This window comes from Macaca mulatta, chromosome 12, assembly GCF_049350105.2.
Source record: "Macaca mulatta isolate MMU2019108-1 chromosome 12, T2T-MMU8v2.0, whole genome shotgun sequence".
Taxonomy (NCBI): Eukaryota; Metazoa; Chordata; class Mammalia; order Primates; family Cercopithecidae; genus Macaca; species Macaca mulatta.
In genome coordinates this window covers 57,515,144-57,532,088 of record NC_133417.1, presented here as the reverse complement: position 1 = coordinate 57,532,088, position 16,945 = coordinate 57,515,144, and the positions used below count along the sequence as shown (strand labels likewise).

The window sequence follows — 16,945 nt, the reverse complement described above, 5'->3', positions numbered from 1 at the left end:
AGAGTGACTCTCTTCCTCCTGCTCTAACCCCTACCTCCCATTTTATTTCTGGTGAGGTGAGGATGCTGTTTTCTATCTTCTGGTTGGCAAGAGGACATGAATTATTTGGAAGCATTTTAAGGCATGATAATATGGCTGTTGGCAACACCTCCTCCTTGAAGTTTAAATCCACTCTAGCAAACTCTGATATTCTCAAATGCTCAGAAGACATGCCTGGAAGCCTACATCGGGCAATTACACATAAAAGCATGTTTCCCTTTTATAGATGACATCATAAATACCATTAAAAAAAAAAAAAAGATCCAGAAGCACTCAATGTCTGTGCCTAATATTGAGCTTTGACTACTACAGGTAGTATCTGTATTGACTACTCCAGGGTCCAGAAAGTATCTGCTGAACCCACAAAAATGCACTGATCCTCAAGCAGGTAGCTTGTCTCTCTTCCATTCTCTAGGTGGGGCCAGTGGAAGGCAGGACGATGGTGTAGGAGATCAGAACCTCCCATTGTGGGGTATGGTTGTGAAAAAGACTACTCAGAGCAAAGTGTCTCCCATGCATGATGATGTCCCCTCTACTGGCTACATCAGCAGGAATTTCTTACACTAGAAAGAGATACATGTCATTGCAAGAGACCTGGACTTTGAAAAAACAGCTTCAACTCTCCGAGATAAGACAGCCTTTCTGATATGAGTACCTGGAATTCTGTGCTCTTACCTGCTAATCCTGAGTTGAAAACCACTGTGGGTGAAGATGTTCCAGGCAGCGGGGGTGCAGAGGGAAGGGGAGGTGCTAAGGGAGGAGCTGGTACAGTCTCAGCTACCGGGCCTGGGAGAGGAGGAGGAGGAGGGGGCGGCGGGGGAGGAGGAGGGGGAGGAGGAGGTGGCGGCGGCGGCGGTGGCATAGGTGGTGTTACTGGACCATTTTGCACTAGCAAAGAGAAAAGAAACAGGTGGACTTTGAAAACAGGGGAATGGCTTTCCTGCAATAAGCCATGTGCATATAAAGCCGTCTGAAAACAACACACTTAAAAGGACAAAGGACTGTTTTCAAAAACCATAAAATGTCCTCACTGACAAATGGGAAAAATATTTCAACATATGTGAAATGAGGATTTATAATTTTAATCTCAAAATGTAAACTGTTAAGAACTACTCAAGAAAACCAATTCTTAAAGAATATGCCAACAAAAACGGACAAAGGACAGAAGTGGACAGTTGGCAAAGAAGAAATACAAATATTCCGAAACTTCCTCAGTCCTCCTGCCAAGGCTTCTTACCTGTTTCAGGTGTGTCTGATGAGAGAGGCAGTGGTGGTGGAGGAGGGGGCAAGGGTCCCGAGGAAGCGGCCCCCGTTGTGGGTCCCACAGAGTTACCTGCTACCACTTCTGACCCCATGGACAACGTGCCAGAAGCCACGACTGGCAGTATGGCGATATCCCCATCCCCTTTCTTCTGAATTTTAATGGTCCCTTGTTTCTCCAGTTCATGAATCTTTTTTTCCAGGGTAGACTGTCTTTGAATTGCTTCTTCTTTTTCTTTGACCATTTTTCTTAATGTGTGAACTTGAGTATTTGCATCTTTGTAGATTTCCTGCAATGAAGTCCAAGGTCAAGAGTTTATCTTCACATAACATTCATACTTATACCAAGTCTGAATCCATCAGACTGGCAGACTGAGGATAAAGAGAAAAAAAGACACTCATATAGATGGGAATTCTTTGGAACTCAGCCAGAACCTATAAAGTTCCATTAATTATTAATTGTATGCTAGTAATGCATGTAATATATTCTAGCTATTGTTGTTGGTAATGAAGTTCTTTCCATTTAATAAATGCAGCTAACTCAGTTTTCCCTGCAGGTAGAAAGAAACAGAGCAGAAACGAGCCTGAATGCTGACTCGGGAATCTCCTGAGGGTGTTCTGGTGTGCATGTTTTCCTTCCCTATATTTTAACCTTCATTTGTAACTCTTAGATACACGTATCGGCTAACAATAGACAAAAGGGCCCTAAATCAGACTTGGATACAAATCAGACTGGGATTAAAAATCTGCAAAGCATGGAATAATCCACTCATGAGTAGCCAGGGGCTGAATGCTCCTGAATGGCTTTCTCTGGCCCTCACAACGCCCCCTTGACCAAGCTCAGGATAGCGATTGTTGTAACATTTTCCCATCGGTAATGCGGTTAACAAAACAGGCCAAAGCTTCCCTTCACTAATTACTTATTTCTGTCTAGGTTTTTAGCAGAAAACAAAGAAGTTACAATTTTCAATTCAAAGGCTGTCCTGGTTCCTTTTATAAGGGGGGCCCACAGAGGTTCTCGTGAAAGGGTTTTATGGAACTGAACTTCCTTGCTGGGCCTTGTACAAGTGATCTCTCAACACAAACCTCCAGCAAGCAGGGAGACATTCTTCACACCCTGTCTATTATTAATAATCTAAGAGTCTGAAGTTGAATTGAGTCCATATGCTACAACTGTGTCTCGAAGGCGTGCCAGAAAATAAATTTCCTGGACTGAACTGTAGGACATGTCAGGATATCAGACACACACAGACACGATAACCATCACATAAAAGGTGACATTTCATTAGCAGTGTAAAGGCAAGTCATTTGCCTTAAAGCTCTCCAGGCGTTTTGGTGTTCTTACAGCACAATTCCAAGCATAGGGATGGCACTCCATAAATACCTGGCACATAAGGTAAACAATACTAAGGCCAAATAAAATAGCTGGGATTAGCTGATAATAAAATGGATTGGTTTGCTTTGCACCACCCCCCTTTTTTTGGTGAATACCATTAAGCCTAGCCTGTGTTGTATTTCACTGTTTCCACAGCAACCACCAAATCTGGTTTTGAGTGGAAGCAAAGCAAAGAAATACAAAGAAGCTCAAGTCCTAATAAAAATAAATAAGTGGCATGAATTAAATCCATGCTGTGTTTTTATTTCCAACCAAATGGGTGTTCCACGGAATTAACTCAGCCTCCTCCAGATGGGAAAACATTGTTGCTCCCAAAATCTGTGATAAGGAAATACTGAACCCCCCAGTATCTGATCGCACACACATGTGTATACATATGCCGACTATGTGTAGTTTTCATCAGAGCATCACCTCTGAAAGGGTTCCAATAAATATGCTGCATCAATGCATTCCTCTGAATGTACTCTGCGTTCTACTGGACAAAAGCTGGAGTACATTCCCTACCGTGCCCATCTGGGCAGCTGTCATCATCATGCTTACCCGAACGACATCCAGCTCCTTGTTCCTCTGCATGAGTTGCTTTTCCAGTTCCACAATCTTGGACATGGCTTCATTCTCTGTGTCCTGCAGTTTTTCAGATAACTGTAAAATTTTGAAAAGAAAGCTGTGTCACAATACAGGATCATCCTGATCAGGCCCTCAGTTTTCAGAAAGTGCAACTCCAAGATCATTAGGGGCCAGGGACCTACATGTGTTCCGCCCATTGTTTTCTGTAAATGGTAATATTTATAATATGGCTCTGAATACATATTTGTTTCTACCAGGAATTAATAACTTAGACATGATTCTTAATAAGACCCACATGTCCGCTCCTTACTGTTCAACATACACAGTGTGCCTCCCTCCATTTCTGCAGGGGCTAGCAAGGGTAGAGGACAGTAAGAAAAAGGAGAGAAAGTAGAGAAAGAGGAGGGAGAGTCCACCTCCATCCCCCACCTCCATGCCAAGAAAGGGCCATCAGACTAAAGCTTTTGAAAGCTGCTAACATAATAAACTTGGTTCTTTCAATCTAGGTAGCCAGTTGAAAAACAACTACTGCTTGGTTCGACCCAAACTATACAAATAATAAAAGTTTGTTGGGCGCAGTGGCTCACGCTTGTAATCCCAGCACTTTGGGAGGCTGAGGCGGGTGAATCACCTGAGGTCAGGAGTTCGAGACCAGCCTGGCCAATATGGTGAAACCCCATCTCTACTAAAAAAAAATACAAAAATTAGCCGGGCGTGGTGGAGTATACCTGTAATCCCAGCCACCAGGGAGGCCGAGGCAGGAGAATCACTTGAACCCAGAAGGCAGAGGTTGCAGTGAGCCAAGATCGCACCACTGCACTCCAGTCTGGGCGACAGAGTAAGACTCTATCTCAAAGAAAAAAACCCACAATAATAATAATAATAATAATAATAATAATAAGTTATTTGGGGAAGCCATTCAAATAAACAGATGGCCTGCTACAAAAGTGGACACATAAGTATGGTCATGCAATGTTGGCTGAGGCTTCAGGAGAAAGACAGGGTGAGCCATGTGTTAAATAGCTGCCTTTCACAAAGGGCTCTAACATTGAGCAACTTCTGATTTCTAACATCTCCTTTAAATTCATTACAAGTAAAGAAAACCAGGGAGGCAAGGTAAGGAGGAAGAGTGGAGATTTACACTGATCGGGTTCAGCATATAATACAAATCTTCTAAGGGAAGATATACTGGGCCTGTAAAATTCTCTTCTGAAGCAGATGCCAGCTGGGCCACAGCAGCACATTTGAAGGGTTTCTGGCTCACTGACTCGGCTTACCCACAGCCATGAGGAGACCCATTTTCAGAGTGGTGGGGAAAGGTGAAAGAAACTGAGCATATGCAGTACTCTTTAAAAAATGTGGAGAAAAATAAATGAACTGTTCAAAGGAGAAAATAATAATCCTCCAAAAGGAGACACTTCATTTCATAATCAAGGAAAGTGCCCATCAGACTCACCAAAAGAATTTGGTCTTCATAATGCTTGGGTGTTTGAGAAGCACCATTTTTCTGTTAATTCTTTTACTACTGAAATATGTGGTTAATGAATGAACAAATAACCTCTAAAGGCCCTTAGAGTCATATTAGAATCAGTCTATGTCAAGAAAAATCCCTCAAAGAAAAATGAGACGCTGTCGTGTGACAGAGCTGACAATGATACTGAGGACATTCTTCAAAGAAGAGGATATATGACAAAGCACACCGATGTCCTTGAAAATGCCTATTGTTGAAATGACTCTATTTAGAATTTGAGTACCGTAAGACGGGAATGTTCAGACATGCATCACAGAGACACCAGCTAATCCTGTCCATGGGCTTGTGTGGACATAGTTGATAAGAAGATACCTCTTCACCTCAGGCCAAATTCCCATATTTCATTTCCCTCTAACCTTTTCCGTAACGCCAATCATCAAACTCCCACACTCCGCTTGAGCCTATCACCAAGACTGCCAGGAAATGCACCTCAGCAGAAACTGAGCAGGTAAGTGAGCTAAAGCAAAGCAACGGCCTCTATTTCACTTTACGTTACACAGCTGCCTTTTGGCAAAAACACAGAACAGCTTCTGACAGCTCTCTATTGCAGGGTATGGCCCGTCCCTATACTCCCAATTCTTTAATTTACCACCATAAAAGCTGACATTAATTCTGTTTTGCACAAGCTGAAATGGAAGCAGTTTTTCCTTTTCTGAGATGTAGTTACATGAGAGATGTTTTCTTCCAGTTCTTCCACCCTCTCCAAGGCAGCATTCTTAGTTTCAGCATCTTCCAGCAGAGCTCCTACATCAAAAACGTTGTCCAGGTAAGCCTGGATCTGGACCTGAAGCTTGTCACTCTCAGTGTGTTTCAGCTTCTAAAAACCAGGATAGGAGAGAATGTGGTGTTAGCTCATCTGTGGAAATGGAGTATCATTTCCTAACAGTCTGTCTTTTTGTGTTGTTTTGTTTCGTTTTGAGATGGAGTTTCACTCTCACCCAGGCTGGAGTGCAATGGTGCGATCTCAGCTCACTGCACCCTTTGCCTCCTGGGTTCAAGCGATTCTCATATCTCAGCCTTCTGAGCAGCTGGGATTACAGGCACGTGCCACTACACCCAGCTAATTTTTGTATTTTTAGTGGGGACAGGGTTTCGCCATGTTGGTCAGGATGGTCTTAATCTCCTGACCTCATGATCTGCCTGCCAGCCTCCCAAAGTGCTGGGGTTACAGGCATGAGCCACCGCGCCCAGCCAGTCTATGTGTTTTCTTTGTGACAAATAGTCCAGCCGTTTCCAAGAGAGAGCTTAACATGTCATCTTCCTTAAGAGAATTATGGAGTGACTGCCTAAGGCGTATCATCAGATGACTTTCTGGTGAATACCCTCTACCAAGTGCACACACATTTTTCCCCGAATCCTTACTGTCCCATGTAGTTATATTCCAACCTAAAACATTTTGATATACGTGAAATTGGGATGACAGAAAAATTAAAAGCAGCTTTGACAGATTATAGTCACAGCCACATAAAACCTGAGGGGTATCTGTGTAGTGGAAAAGACTGGAGTGTTTGGTATCTTACCTGGTTAGTGACAGTGGTTCCAGTAGAGGAACAAGGTTAGGCGAGAGATGGGGCAGACAGTGATAGAGTTTATACTTAACCTTGGGGATTATTTTAGCACAAATTGCTAGAGCCCAACCTCCACACATCCCTCCCTCAGTCAGTATACAGCATGAACAGATCAGAAAGCTTTCCCCAATTCACTGCCTCCCAAACTAGGCATCCTGCAGTGACTCAGCTAGCTCTGGAAACTAGAGGTCAAATAAATCAGTGAATCTTCCCTACAAGTAACATAAGTCATGACTTTCCCTAGGGAACAGATGAGTGATTAGAATAATACCTGGCACATGGATGATGCCAATCAACATTACTGAACAAATCAATGGCTACTTACAAGGCTGGGTTTTTGTAAACTAATGAAGCATTTATGTATCTTACATTTACATGACTCTTCTAACCACCTCTATTAGGTTCCAGAGTCAACACACCATGAAGTTAAAGAAATAAAGAGTTTTGAAAAAAAATCTTACAGTTTTAAGAGAAATTCCACTCTATATAAATTTTCAGAAAGATGGATTTCCCCTAGGTCTAATCTGGAATTCTACAATACAGCTTCCTCTGAAGAGAGAATGTTCTACTTTCCTTTGTGAGTCCCAAGTGAGAATGGCTTCTAAATAAGGGCAAAGGCTAGAACAAAAGGAGAAGCAGCTTAATGGGATTTTTCATGATCTTCACAATGAGTAACAGGTGTTCAGTGATAAGTTGGTCCCTGCCATTGTATTCTAGAGCATAAACAAGCTCTGCTCAGACACCACAAAACCAAACCCAGAACACCGCTAGGAATTTGTACATCTAACTTTTCAAATACTGACACTTTTAGAGCACAGGAGAAAAAGGGATAGACAAACCTTGATCTAAAGTAAGAGTCTTTCTGTACAATACTCTGCCAGTGATATAAATTAGTCTTTTTAAGGAAAGCAATTGAAACAACACTTTAATGGAAATCTATTACACCTCTCCCTGAGTAGTCTTTAGATAAGAGTAGGCCCGTCTATTCAAGGGCAGCCCAGCCAGTCTAGGAAGCAAGGCCTTCAGGTTGAGAGTAACCACCTCTGTGATTCGTCTCCCAATAAACTGAGGGTACAGTCTATACAATCCCTTGGGTTTATCTCTAACAAAGATGGGCAACTGAATGCTGGAGATGCCCAAAGGAAGTACTTCTATATTCTTCATAGCTGGAAACAGCCTTGACATTCAGATCACTGGCTGGGTGCATTACTTGAGGCAGGAGTTTGAGACTAGCCTGGCCAACATGGTGAAACCCTGTCTCTACTAAAAATACAAAAATTAGCCAGGCTATTCAGGAGGCTGAGGCATGAGAATCGCTTGAACCCAGGAAGCAGGGATTGCAGTGAGCCAAGACTGCACCACTGCACTCCAGCCTGGGTGACAAAGTGAAACCCTGTCTCAAAAAAAAAGGAAGGAAATTGAGGTCAACAATTCTTGCTGTATCACTAGACCATTCCTATACAAAAGGGAAAACAAAACTGCCTGGTTCCTCGGGTCCATTTCTTTTCCTTTTTTAGACACAGGGTCTCACCCTGCCACCCAAACTGGAGTGCATTGGTGCAGTCACAGCTTGTTGCAGCCTGGAAATCCTAGACTCAAATAATCCCCCTACTCAGCTTCCCAAGCAGCTGGGACCACAGGCACGTACCACCATACCTGGCTAATTTTTTTAGTTTTTTGTATACATGGGGTCTCACTATGTTGCCTAGGCTGGTCTTGAACTCCTAGGCTCAAGTGATCCTCTACCTCAGCCTCCCAAAATGCTGGAATTACAGGTGTGAGCCACCAGCCTTTTCAAGACTATTTCTGATTTTCACATCAAGTTTCTGTTTCTTAACTGAAGAACTTCAGGGAACTGGCTAACCACTTCTGCAAGGGAGTAAGAAAAAGGGAAACTTTAAACCTCCTTCTCCTAAGAACTAAAAGTGGAACTTCTGAAGCCACAAACACTTGAAGCAGAATTTAGCAGCTTCAGGAGGAAGTCTCTGGTGTCCATTTCCTCATTGTTTTTTTTTATGCTCTGAGCACTGACTCATCACTATACAGTCTTGGCTTGACTTTCCCTGCCCACATGGGGTCCCCAGAGCAACCAAGAATGCAAATTGCCCAATAGTCCAGAGGAAGGATGCAATGAGACTTGACCCAGACGAAGCTCAAAAGCAGAGGAAAGCTGCAGCAAGGCTGCAAGAGGTTATCCGACTCCCGTACTAAAAGGCTGCTAGCAGAAGATGGCCTGAGGTCCCAGGAGCCCTGCAAGAATCCAGCATCTCTGGCAGAATACATCACTCAGCTCAGTTCCCTTTAACTGGCACTACAGTAGTCGACTGCATAGAGCTCTAGGCATTCTTTAGCTGCTATGGAAGCGTAGCTTTGAGGGTAGGCAATATAAGAAGTCAATTCTTATATGAGAGCCAAAGGTTACAGCTATACTCACATCCAAGTATTCATCCAGGCCTAATTTGGTAAATTCATACTGCAGGTGAACTCTGAAATTCATATCTTCTACTGAATGGACTACAATATTAATAAACTGCATAGAAGCCACCTGAAATGAAATTGTCAAGGGGTTAGATGGGCTCCAAACTTTTTTCTCAGTTTAACTGCAGACATGTGCTTTCAATTTCACAAAAGAGGCTCACTTACCGATTTCCTTTTCCTTCATTTCATTGTTTCTTTTTTTTTTTTTTTTTTGAGAAGGAGTCTAGCTTTGTTGCCCAGGCTGGAGTGCAATGGCCGGATCTCAGCTCACTGCAAGCCCCGCCTCCCGGGTTCACGCCATTCTCCTGCCTCAGCCTCCCGAGTAGCTGGGAGTACAGGCGCCCGCCACCTCGCCCGGCTAATTTTTTTTGTATTTTAGTAGAGACGGGGTTTCACCCTGTTAGCCAGGATGGTCTCGATCTCCTGAACTCGTGATCCGCCCGTCTCGGCCTCCCAAAGTGCTGGGATTACAGGCTTGAGCCACCACGCCCAGCCTCATTGGTTCTTTAAAAATATTTTATAATTATTTTTAAATTCAAAAGTCACAGAGGTACCACAATAAGATACCACTTCACAACCACTAAGATGGCTATCATAAAAAAAAATACAGTAACAAGAATTGGAAAGGATGTGGAGAAATTAAAACCCTCGTCCATCGCTGGTGGTAATGGAAAAAAGGGTGGCCACTTTAAAAAGTATGACTTTTACTCAAAATGATAAACACAGCATTATCATATGATCCAGCAATTCCACTTCTAGATATACAGTTAAGAGAAATGAAAACATATGTCCACATAAAAATCTGTACACAGATGTTCATAATAACATCATTAATAACAACCAAAAAGTAGGAAGAACCCAATGTCCATTAACCGATAAACAAAATGTGGTATATCCATACAATGGAATATTATGAAACAATAAAAAGCAATCAAGTACTAACACATGTTACAACGTAAACCTGAAAACATGTTAAATGATAAAAACCAGTTACAGAAGACCACATGTTGTAGGATTCCATTTATATAAAAAATCCAAAACAGACTAAACTATTGAGATAGAAAGCAGGTTAGTGGTTGCCTAGGGCTGAGGGTGGGATAAATGGGAGTGACTGCCAATGGGTACAGGACTTTTTTTTTGAGGGGGTGACACTATGTCCTAAATTAGATTGTGGTAAGGGTTGTACAACCCTGTGAATAGCCTAAATAGGCACTGGATTATAAATAAATTGGGTGAATCTGATGATATGTTAATTATATCTCAGTAAAAGTCATATAGGTATATAAAATAAACTGTGTAAATTACTACAGGTTTGTTGTACAAAATGTGAATATTATTACAAAGAACTTTTTCTAAGAAGAACATTTAAATCACCTACAATCTCACCACAAGGTAACCACATCTAGAATTCCCTGTGAGCTCTTCCATATCAACAGGATAGGAACAGATCCTTGACCCATCTTTACATATAATCAACCAGTCTGCATTCCCTACAAGCCTGGAATTTACTGCTTTCTCCCCACAACTGCACCGGTGGCTCTGAGACCTGCCAAAGAGAAAACCAGTCCCCGGTTGGGTAAATAAAAGGACAGCATTCAACAGATCTATTTTGCTTTTCACAGTGACAATCAGTCTATTTATGGTGGAAACATCTTACTAATGCTTTCCCTCCATGGCTGTCACTCAGCAGAGTCTCCGGCAAGGAGGGAACATGATTGAGGGATGCAGAGTCACACTTATTCTGAGAACCACCTTACTCCTCATCGCTCTCCAAACCTAATTTCCTTTATGTTTACAATTTTTTTTTTATCGAGTTAGATTATTCTTTGAAGATATGGTATACATTGGATATCTTTGGAAGATGTGTAACCTCTCTAGCTTACAGAAGGACTCTACTGCAATTTACTAAAAAAAAAAAAAAAAAAAAAAAAATCACCTCGGGTTCTATCACTAAGTGAGCTTTAAAAAATATATCTTTACAAAGGCATGTACAAAATACAAACTAGAAAAATATTTTTTAAAGAAACAAAATAGTTTTTGTTTTCTTTTGTCCACAAAAAAATACAGAAAAAGGATAAAAATGTCTTATATACATTAGAAAAAATTTTTATTATATGTTATGAGGAATATCTTGTTTCAGAGGCTGTGCAACCTAATTGTGTTCTCAAGGCAGTTTATCAAAAGCCTCATTTTCTGAAGAGAAAATATGGCTGGATTCTAACATCTTTCCATTTCTCTTTGGAAAACAGGTCTAAACGATCTACTGGGTTTTATGATATGCCTAAGAGGCGACTATCTGAAGGTGACGCATGAATCTAGCACATAGGACTTGTGTAATAGCAGCCTCTAAATAAGGTACCTCGATGCACGTATATGTGAATAAATGAACGGGCAGAAAATAGAACCTAGTTTGTGTATGGCTAGTGCAGGTGTTTTAAAGGGCTTTATATAATTGTAGTTTCAGCAGAAACTCAAATGGCAAGGAGGTCTGGCAGGTATCATAAATGAGCAGGCTGGGCTGTGTCACACAACAGGGAACGGTGTGGACTGTGACAAACTAGAGAGGACATCTTTGGACTAAAGCAATAGGGGCTGCTTGGCTCCAGCAGCTGACACTGCAGGAACAGGGGCCCAGTGTTCTCAGACATTTTCAGTTTCCAAGAAAATCAGATGTGTATCTTTATGCATCATTCCCAAATTGTTGAAGTAGGGTCATCACTGTCAGACTGAACAGACAAGCCTGTAGGTTGGCTTCAGCGTGAGAGCCTCCAGTTTGCAACCTCAACTCTAACAGAATGAATAAGTTCCCCTAAAACGGCACAAGAAAGAAACTGACATCATGAGACAAGGCACCAATCTCTCTACATATTTATCACCAGGACCAGCATTAGCCTTAACTTCTCTAAAAAATCCTAATAACAAGATTTTAAAAGTCAATGTAAAAGTGTCCCTTGTTTCATATACGTGTGTGTATATATACGTATATCTATAAAGTGTGTGTGTATATACACACACACACACAGTTTGAAAAGCAAATAACATGCTTTATGCAACAGAAAATCTTCTCTATAAAGGATTTCATCTTTCTCACTGATTTTGGAAGAGGATGAGGGCTAAGAGTGTATAAAACTTGAGGACTCCAAACATTTTTTTCACAAAAAGGTTAGAAATCGGCAAAGTTATGTTTCATGTTTTATAATCACTGAAGCAATTCAAGTGAAAACTTCACTTGGCATCCTAAGCATAGGCTCTGCAAGGTAAGAAGTGATTGGTACGTCTGCTTCAGGTTAGAAGTGATCTGGGAAATTACACCCCGGTTAGGATCTCCTGGGTCTAGAATTTCCCTAGGACAACTGAAGTGGGTAGCACCTACAGATCTGGGTACACCCAAGGGTAAAACTTCTGGAGAAATTCACTGTGGCAGATTCTATCTTCCTTCCAGATTAAGATTTACGTCTATGAATGCAGAAGTACTGCAACTCACTTTGATGTTCTTCTTACGCGAGAATGGCAGGACTGCTGTGGAACCACATGTTTTGTTATGTCACCTAACCTGCCAAGGAGAGTCCCAGTATGATTAAACCCTCACAGAGCTACCACAGCACGAAGAGATCAGAGAGGAAAAAAATCACTGCTGCATATTCATGTTGGAGATACATACAGTCAACTCTACAAACCAAAGCACTTTAATTTTTAAGAATATAGTCTGGAGAAGGGCACTGGCAGGGGCCTGCAAAAATAAAAAAGGTCAAGATTGCTTCTACCCTAAGGATTCTTATGCAGCATCATCAACAATTAAACAATGGCAGCATTTGCACCAGGCATGGCTGTTTCCAACTGCATGGCTTCCCCTTTATTTGCTGTAATTAGTACTTTGGTCTTTACTATACTGTGTATGTAAGGAATAAAATTGGAAATCAAAGAGAAAATACAGATTAAGAGGGACATTCTAGATTGGATCTACAGCATATTAAATGCAATTCCCTGTCCTTTATAATATAAATATGTGTGTGTGTGTGTGTGTGTGTGTGTGTGTGTGTGTGTGTGTAGGAAAAAAGTGCTGAAATTGAGTTTGCTTTATTGAATACTGAAATAACTCACCATAAAATCTATGTTATTGTCTTCATTCCTGAAATGTTCCATCAACTTCTCAAAGCGCTGTTTTTCTCCGCAAACCTGAAACACACATTTTCATTGTGCATGTGACTTTCTAAACATAAACATTCCAAAATTAGATGCAGAAATTTCAGCTTAATAATCATTTCCAGAATATCTATCTTCTTCTCTCTCATAAAATATCTACTTCCCTTCTAAGCTAGTAACTCACAAACAGCCATATGAGCTGGAACCAAAAGCTGATCTTGGTTTCTTTTCCATATTCTCTTGATATTTTGAAATCCACATCAAATGTGTTTTTCTTTCATTGGTTGTCTTTGTAGTCTCACCAATTTTTTAGCATGCATTCAGAATCCAAGAATGTAGTTCACGGTAAAAAAAAAAAAAAAAAAAGATCCTAGTTTCCTTTTGTAAAAAGGAAAAAAGACATGCAAAAATATATGAGTATTTAAATTCTTTAAAAGGCACATTTAAAATGTTCATATTAGATCTAACTGAATGAGAAAATCTCAGTGCATAAACTATAACACAGAAAGAGACACTGTGGAAGCTATTAACCCATGTAAGGTGAGTATAGAGATCTGCAGTAATTGGTGAAGTAGCATCCCAGAATCCTGAAACACATGCATTCAGCTCAGTTAATGTTTCCATCGATCAGATAAAACAAACATAAAATACTGGTAACTCCAGGACCCAAAAGTATTTGCATATACATGAAATAAAATACAAGGAGCTAAAAAAAAAAAAAAAAAGTCAAAAAAGATTTCTATCAAGTGACTCTTTTTTTAATTTTGGAGACAGGGTCTCACCCTGTCACCCAAGCTGGAATGCGGTGGCATGATGATTACATCATTACAGCCTCAACCTCCTGGGCTCAGGCAATCCTCCTGCCTCAGCCTCTCAAGTAGCTGGGTACAAGCATGCACCACCACGCCCAGCTCTGGAGACTTATTTTTAAAGTCAGAGGACAAACTTTCATTCTGTCAATGTCCTTGGTTGACTTTTTTGGGGCAAAGTCCTACACCCACTGGTTTATTCATTTTACCTTCAGAAAATACTTCTCTGAACCACTCCTGACTGTTTGCTGCATTAGTACGACACAGTTCCTTGGTTAACATTTTGCTAATGTAATCCAGGTTTCACATGCTAAACTCCAAATTTTCTGATTCCATTGTGATCTCAGGGATAACTCAGGTCAATCCTCAAAAATTCTTGTAAAATGTTATTTCATAATGCAGCCATTTAATTCAGTCATGTGAAACTCCATGTGAATATATATATTTTTTGGTGAAGAGAAAGTCCCACGAAGGCAGGAATTCTGTTTTGTTCACTACATAGCACCTATATCAATGCTCGGCACATTGTAAGTTCCTAATCATGTTTGTTAAATTGCACCCAATAGAAGATAAATGAGTAATTATGTTAAAATTCACTTCACAAAAGGATGGATGACTTCGTGTTCTCCATGATGAAGCATTCAACCATGGTAGACAGGCACCACCGGGGGTAAATCCTCAGTGGTGGCCGTCTCTAAACCATAGGCTGGAGATGTTAAAATGAACAGCCTTCAGCCTCTGAGGGCCTCCTAGTCTCAAAGCAGTATTTCCAACAGATTCAGACCACCATTTACTGCATTTTCATGACAACTCTCCGTGAAAATTTATTTATACCTGCCTTAACAAAAAATAATTTCAGAATGCAGAGGGACAGTGCATGGAAGGCAGAGTCTAAAGCAAAGTCTTTAAAATTGGCCTGGCACGGTGGCTCATGCCTATAATCCCAGGACTTTGAGAGGCCGAAGCAGGAAGATCTCTTGAGTCCCAGAATTCAAGACCAGCCTGGGCAAAATCATGAAACCACGTCTCTACTAAATATAAAAATTAAAAAATTAGCCAGGTGTGGTGGCAAGCACCTGTAGTCCCAGCTACTCAGGAGGCTGAGGTGGGAGGATACTTTGAGCCCATGAGGTCGAGGCTGCAGTGAGCTGTGATCATGCCACACACCAGCCTGGGCAACAGAGCCAGACCCTGTCTTAAAAATACATACACACACACGCACACACACGTCCAATCCCACACTGAAGAGTCTGATTCAACAGGACCAGGCGGTGCTGGGGGGACATGGGTATGCATAATTTTAAAAGCGCCACGGATCATTTTGATGCTCCACAATGGCTGAGAACCAGAGATTTAAGGGGTTACCATGTTCTGCCCCCATCCTCAGCTGGCCCCTCTAGACAATATACAGCTATTTCCTAGAAATGAAAGGTTTGTTGAAGGGGGTGAGGCAGTACAAGCCCAGCTCCCTAGACTATGACATCAGCCACATTATGCCCGAAGAGACAAGCATCCCTTGCCTGCAAAAAGGGACCTGTGGGTAAAAAACGCTGAGGTTTTACATACAAAAGGTCAGAACTACAATGTGAATTTTCTTTAGGAGAAACCCCAATATAGGCTGGGCACAGTGGCTCTCACCTGTAATCCCAGCACTTTGGGAGGATGCGGCGGGCAGATAACCTGAGGTCAAGAGTTCGAGACCAGACTGGCCAATATGGTGAAACCCTGTCTCTACTAAAAATACTAAAATTAGCCAGGAGTGGTGGCACGCACCTGTAATCCCAACTACTTGGGAGGCTGAGGCAGGAGAATTGCTTGGACCCGGAAGCAAAGGTTGCAGTGAGCCAGTGAACTGCACTGCACTCCAGTCTGGGTGACAAAGCAAGACTCTGTCTGACAAAAACCAGTTTACTTCAGTCTTGTGGGTAATTGGTAGTGCCAGTAAGAGAAGAGGAAAAGAGGCGATCCTGAATTTGGGGAGAGCTACCAGCTCTCCTGAGAAGCAGACCGTAACTAATGTTTGGTTGAGGGACTAGGCACACGCTAAACTAAATGAGGCAATAGCTGTTCATGAACAGTGACAACAAAAACAATTCCTAGGGAGGCAAAGCTCTTCAAAGAATGTTAGAAAGCAGAAAAATACCTTGCATAATCTGATGCTCTCAATTTATGAATCAGACCTACTCAGAGATTAAACCTCTCTAACCTCATGAAAGGTTGAGAGAGTGCCAGAACCACGGCTAGAACCAGGTCCCCGATGGCCAGCCTGAGGTTCCTTTTCCCACATAGCTCAGAATGCCCATATAAACAGATTCCACTAAAGAAGGCAGTTAAGGCATTCCAGCACTATCTGAGACACACAGAGATGAAAAATGTTATCACTGAAAGACACAATCATTATATCATGCATACTTTGACATCCCTGCACCAGAAGCTTCCATGGAACCTCTAAAAATGATAGATTCCTAGAATTTATATTGAGACGTACTGAATAAGAATCTCTCCAGATGGGCCTAGAAATCTGTGAATACTCATGGTTGCTGGACCAGCATCTGGGAACCAATGGTTCATATAATATCAGACTAGCTGATTAAACCCTCAGCCTTACTGACTACCAATTATAAACTGATTTACTAGATCATTAAATCTCCAGCTCATTCAGCTTCTAACTGAGCAACACAAACAGTTACTGTAACTGGGTATCATAGGAATGCCACAAGAATTGACGCACTGCCCCTGCATAAATGCAATGAATAATGAGGTAACCCAAAAATAATCAGGGGGTGCATGTTGGGTCTTAGAAAAAATAGGTTTTTAAATGGCTGGAAAAGCACATGTGGACAGCAACAAAATACTCATAGCCTGTTACTTTAAAAGATGGCATCAAATATAGAACAAGTAACACTAGATTTCACGGTGAATAAGGATCTCAAAAACCACAGCACTAGCCTGGCAGATAGACCTGAAGTAGATGTTAAGAAGAGCCTTGAATATATGTGTTTCTTTAGAGATCCCTCATTCTGTCACAACAGACAAATCCCTGCTGAGAACATGTGCGTTACAAAACAGATAAATACCTTTAATCTTAAAAAAAAAAAAAAAAAAAAAAACAGACTTAAATATCTTCCTATTTATAGCTGCTATGAGCTTGGTG

General features: G+C 41.4%; 1 protein-coding gene across 4 annotated transcripts in view; it reads right to left on the bottom strand.

Moving 5' to 3' along the window:
- Nucleotides 1-16,945, bottom strand: part of FMNL2 (formin like 2) — a 316,097-nt gene that overhangs the window by 29,038 nt on the left and 270,114 nt on the right. For all 4 annotated transcript variants that reach the window (XM_028830702.2, XM_028830704.2, XM_028830700.2 and 1 more), the window contains exons 10-15: nucleotides 12,941-13,015; nucleotides 8,796-8,906; nucleotides 5,461-5,610; nucleotides 3,236-3,337; nucleotides 1,277-1,589; nucleotides 715-927 (exon numbers count right to left, since the gene is read on the bottom strand). In XM_028830702.2, coding sequence (XP_028686535.1) covers nucleotides 715-927; nucleotides 1,277-1,589; nucleotides 3,236-3,337; nucleotides 5,461-5,610; nucleotides 8,796-8,906; nucleotides 12,941-13,015 — 964 coding nt within the window. The remainder of the gene's footprint in view (nucleotides 1-714; nucleotides 928-1,276; nucleotides 1,590-3,235; nucleotides 3,338-5,460; nucleotides 5,611-8,795; nucleotides 8,907-12,940; nucleotides 13,016-16,945) is intronic.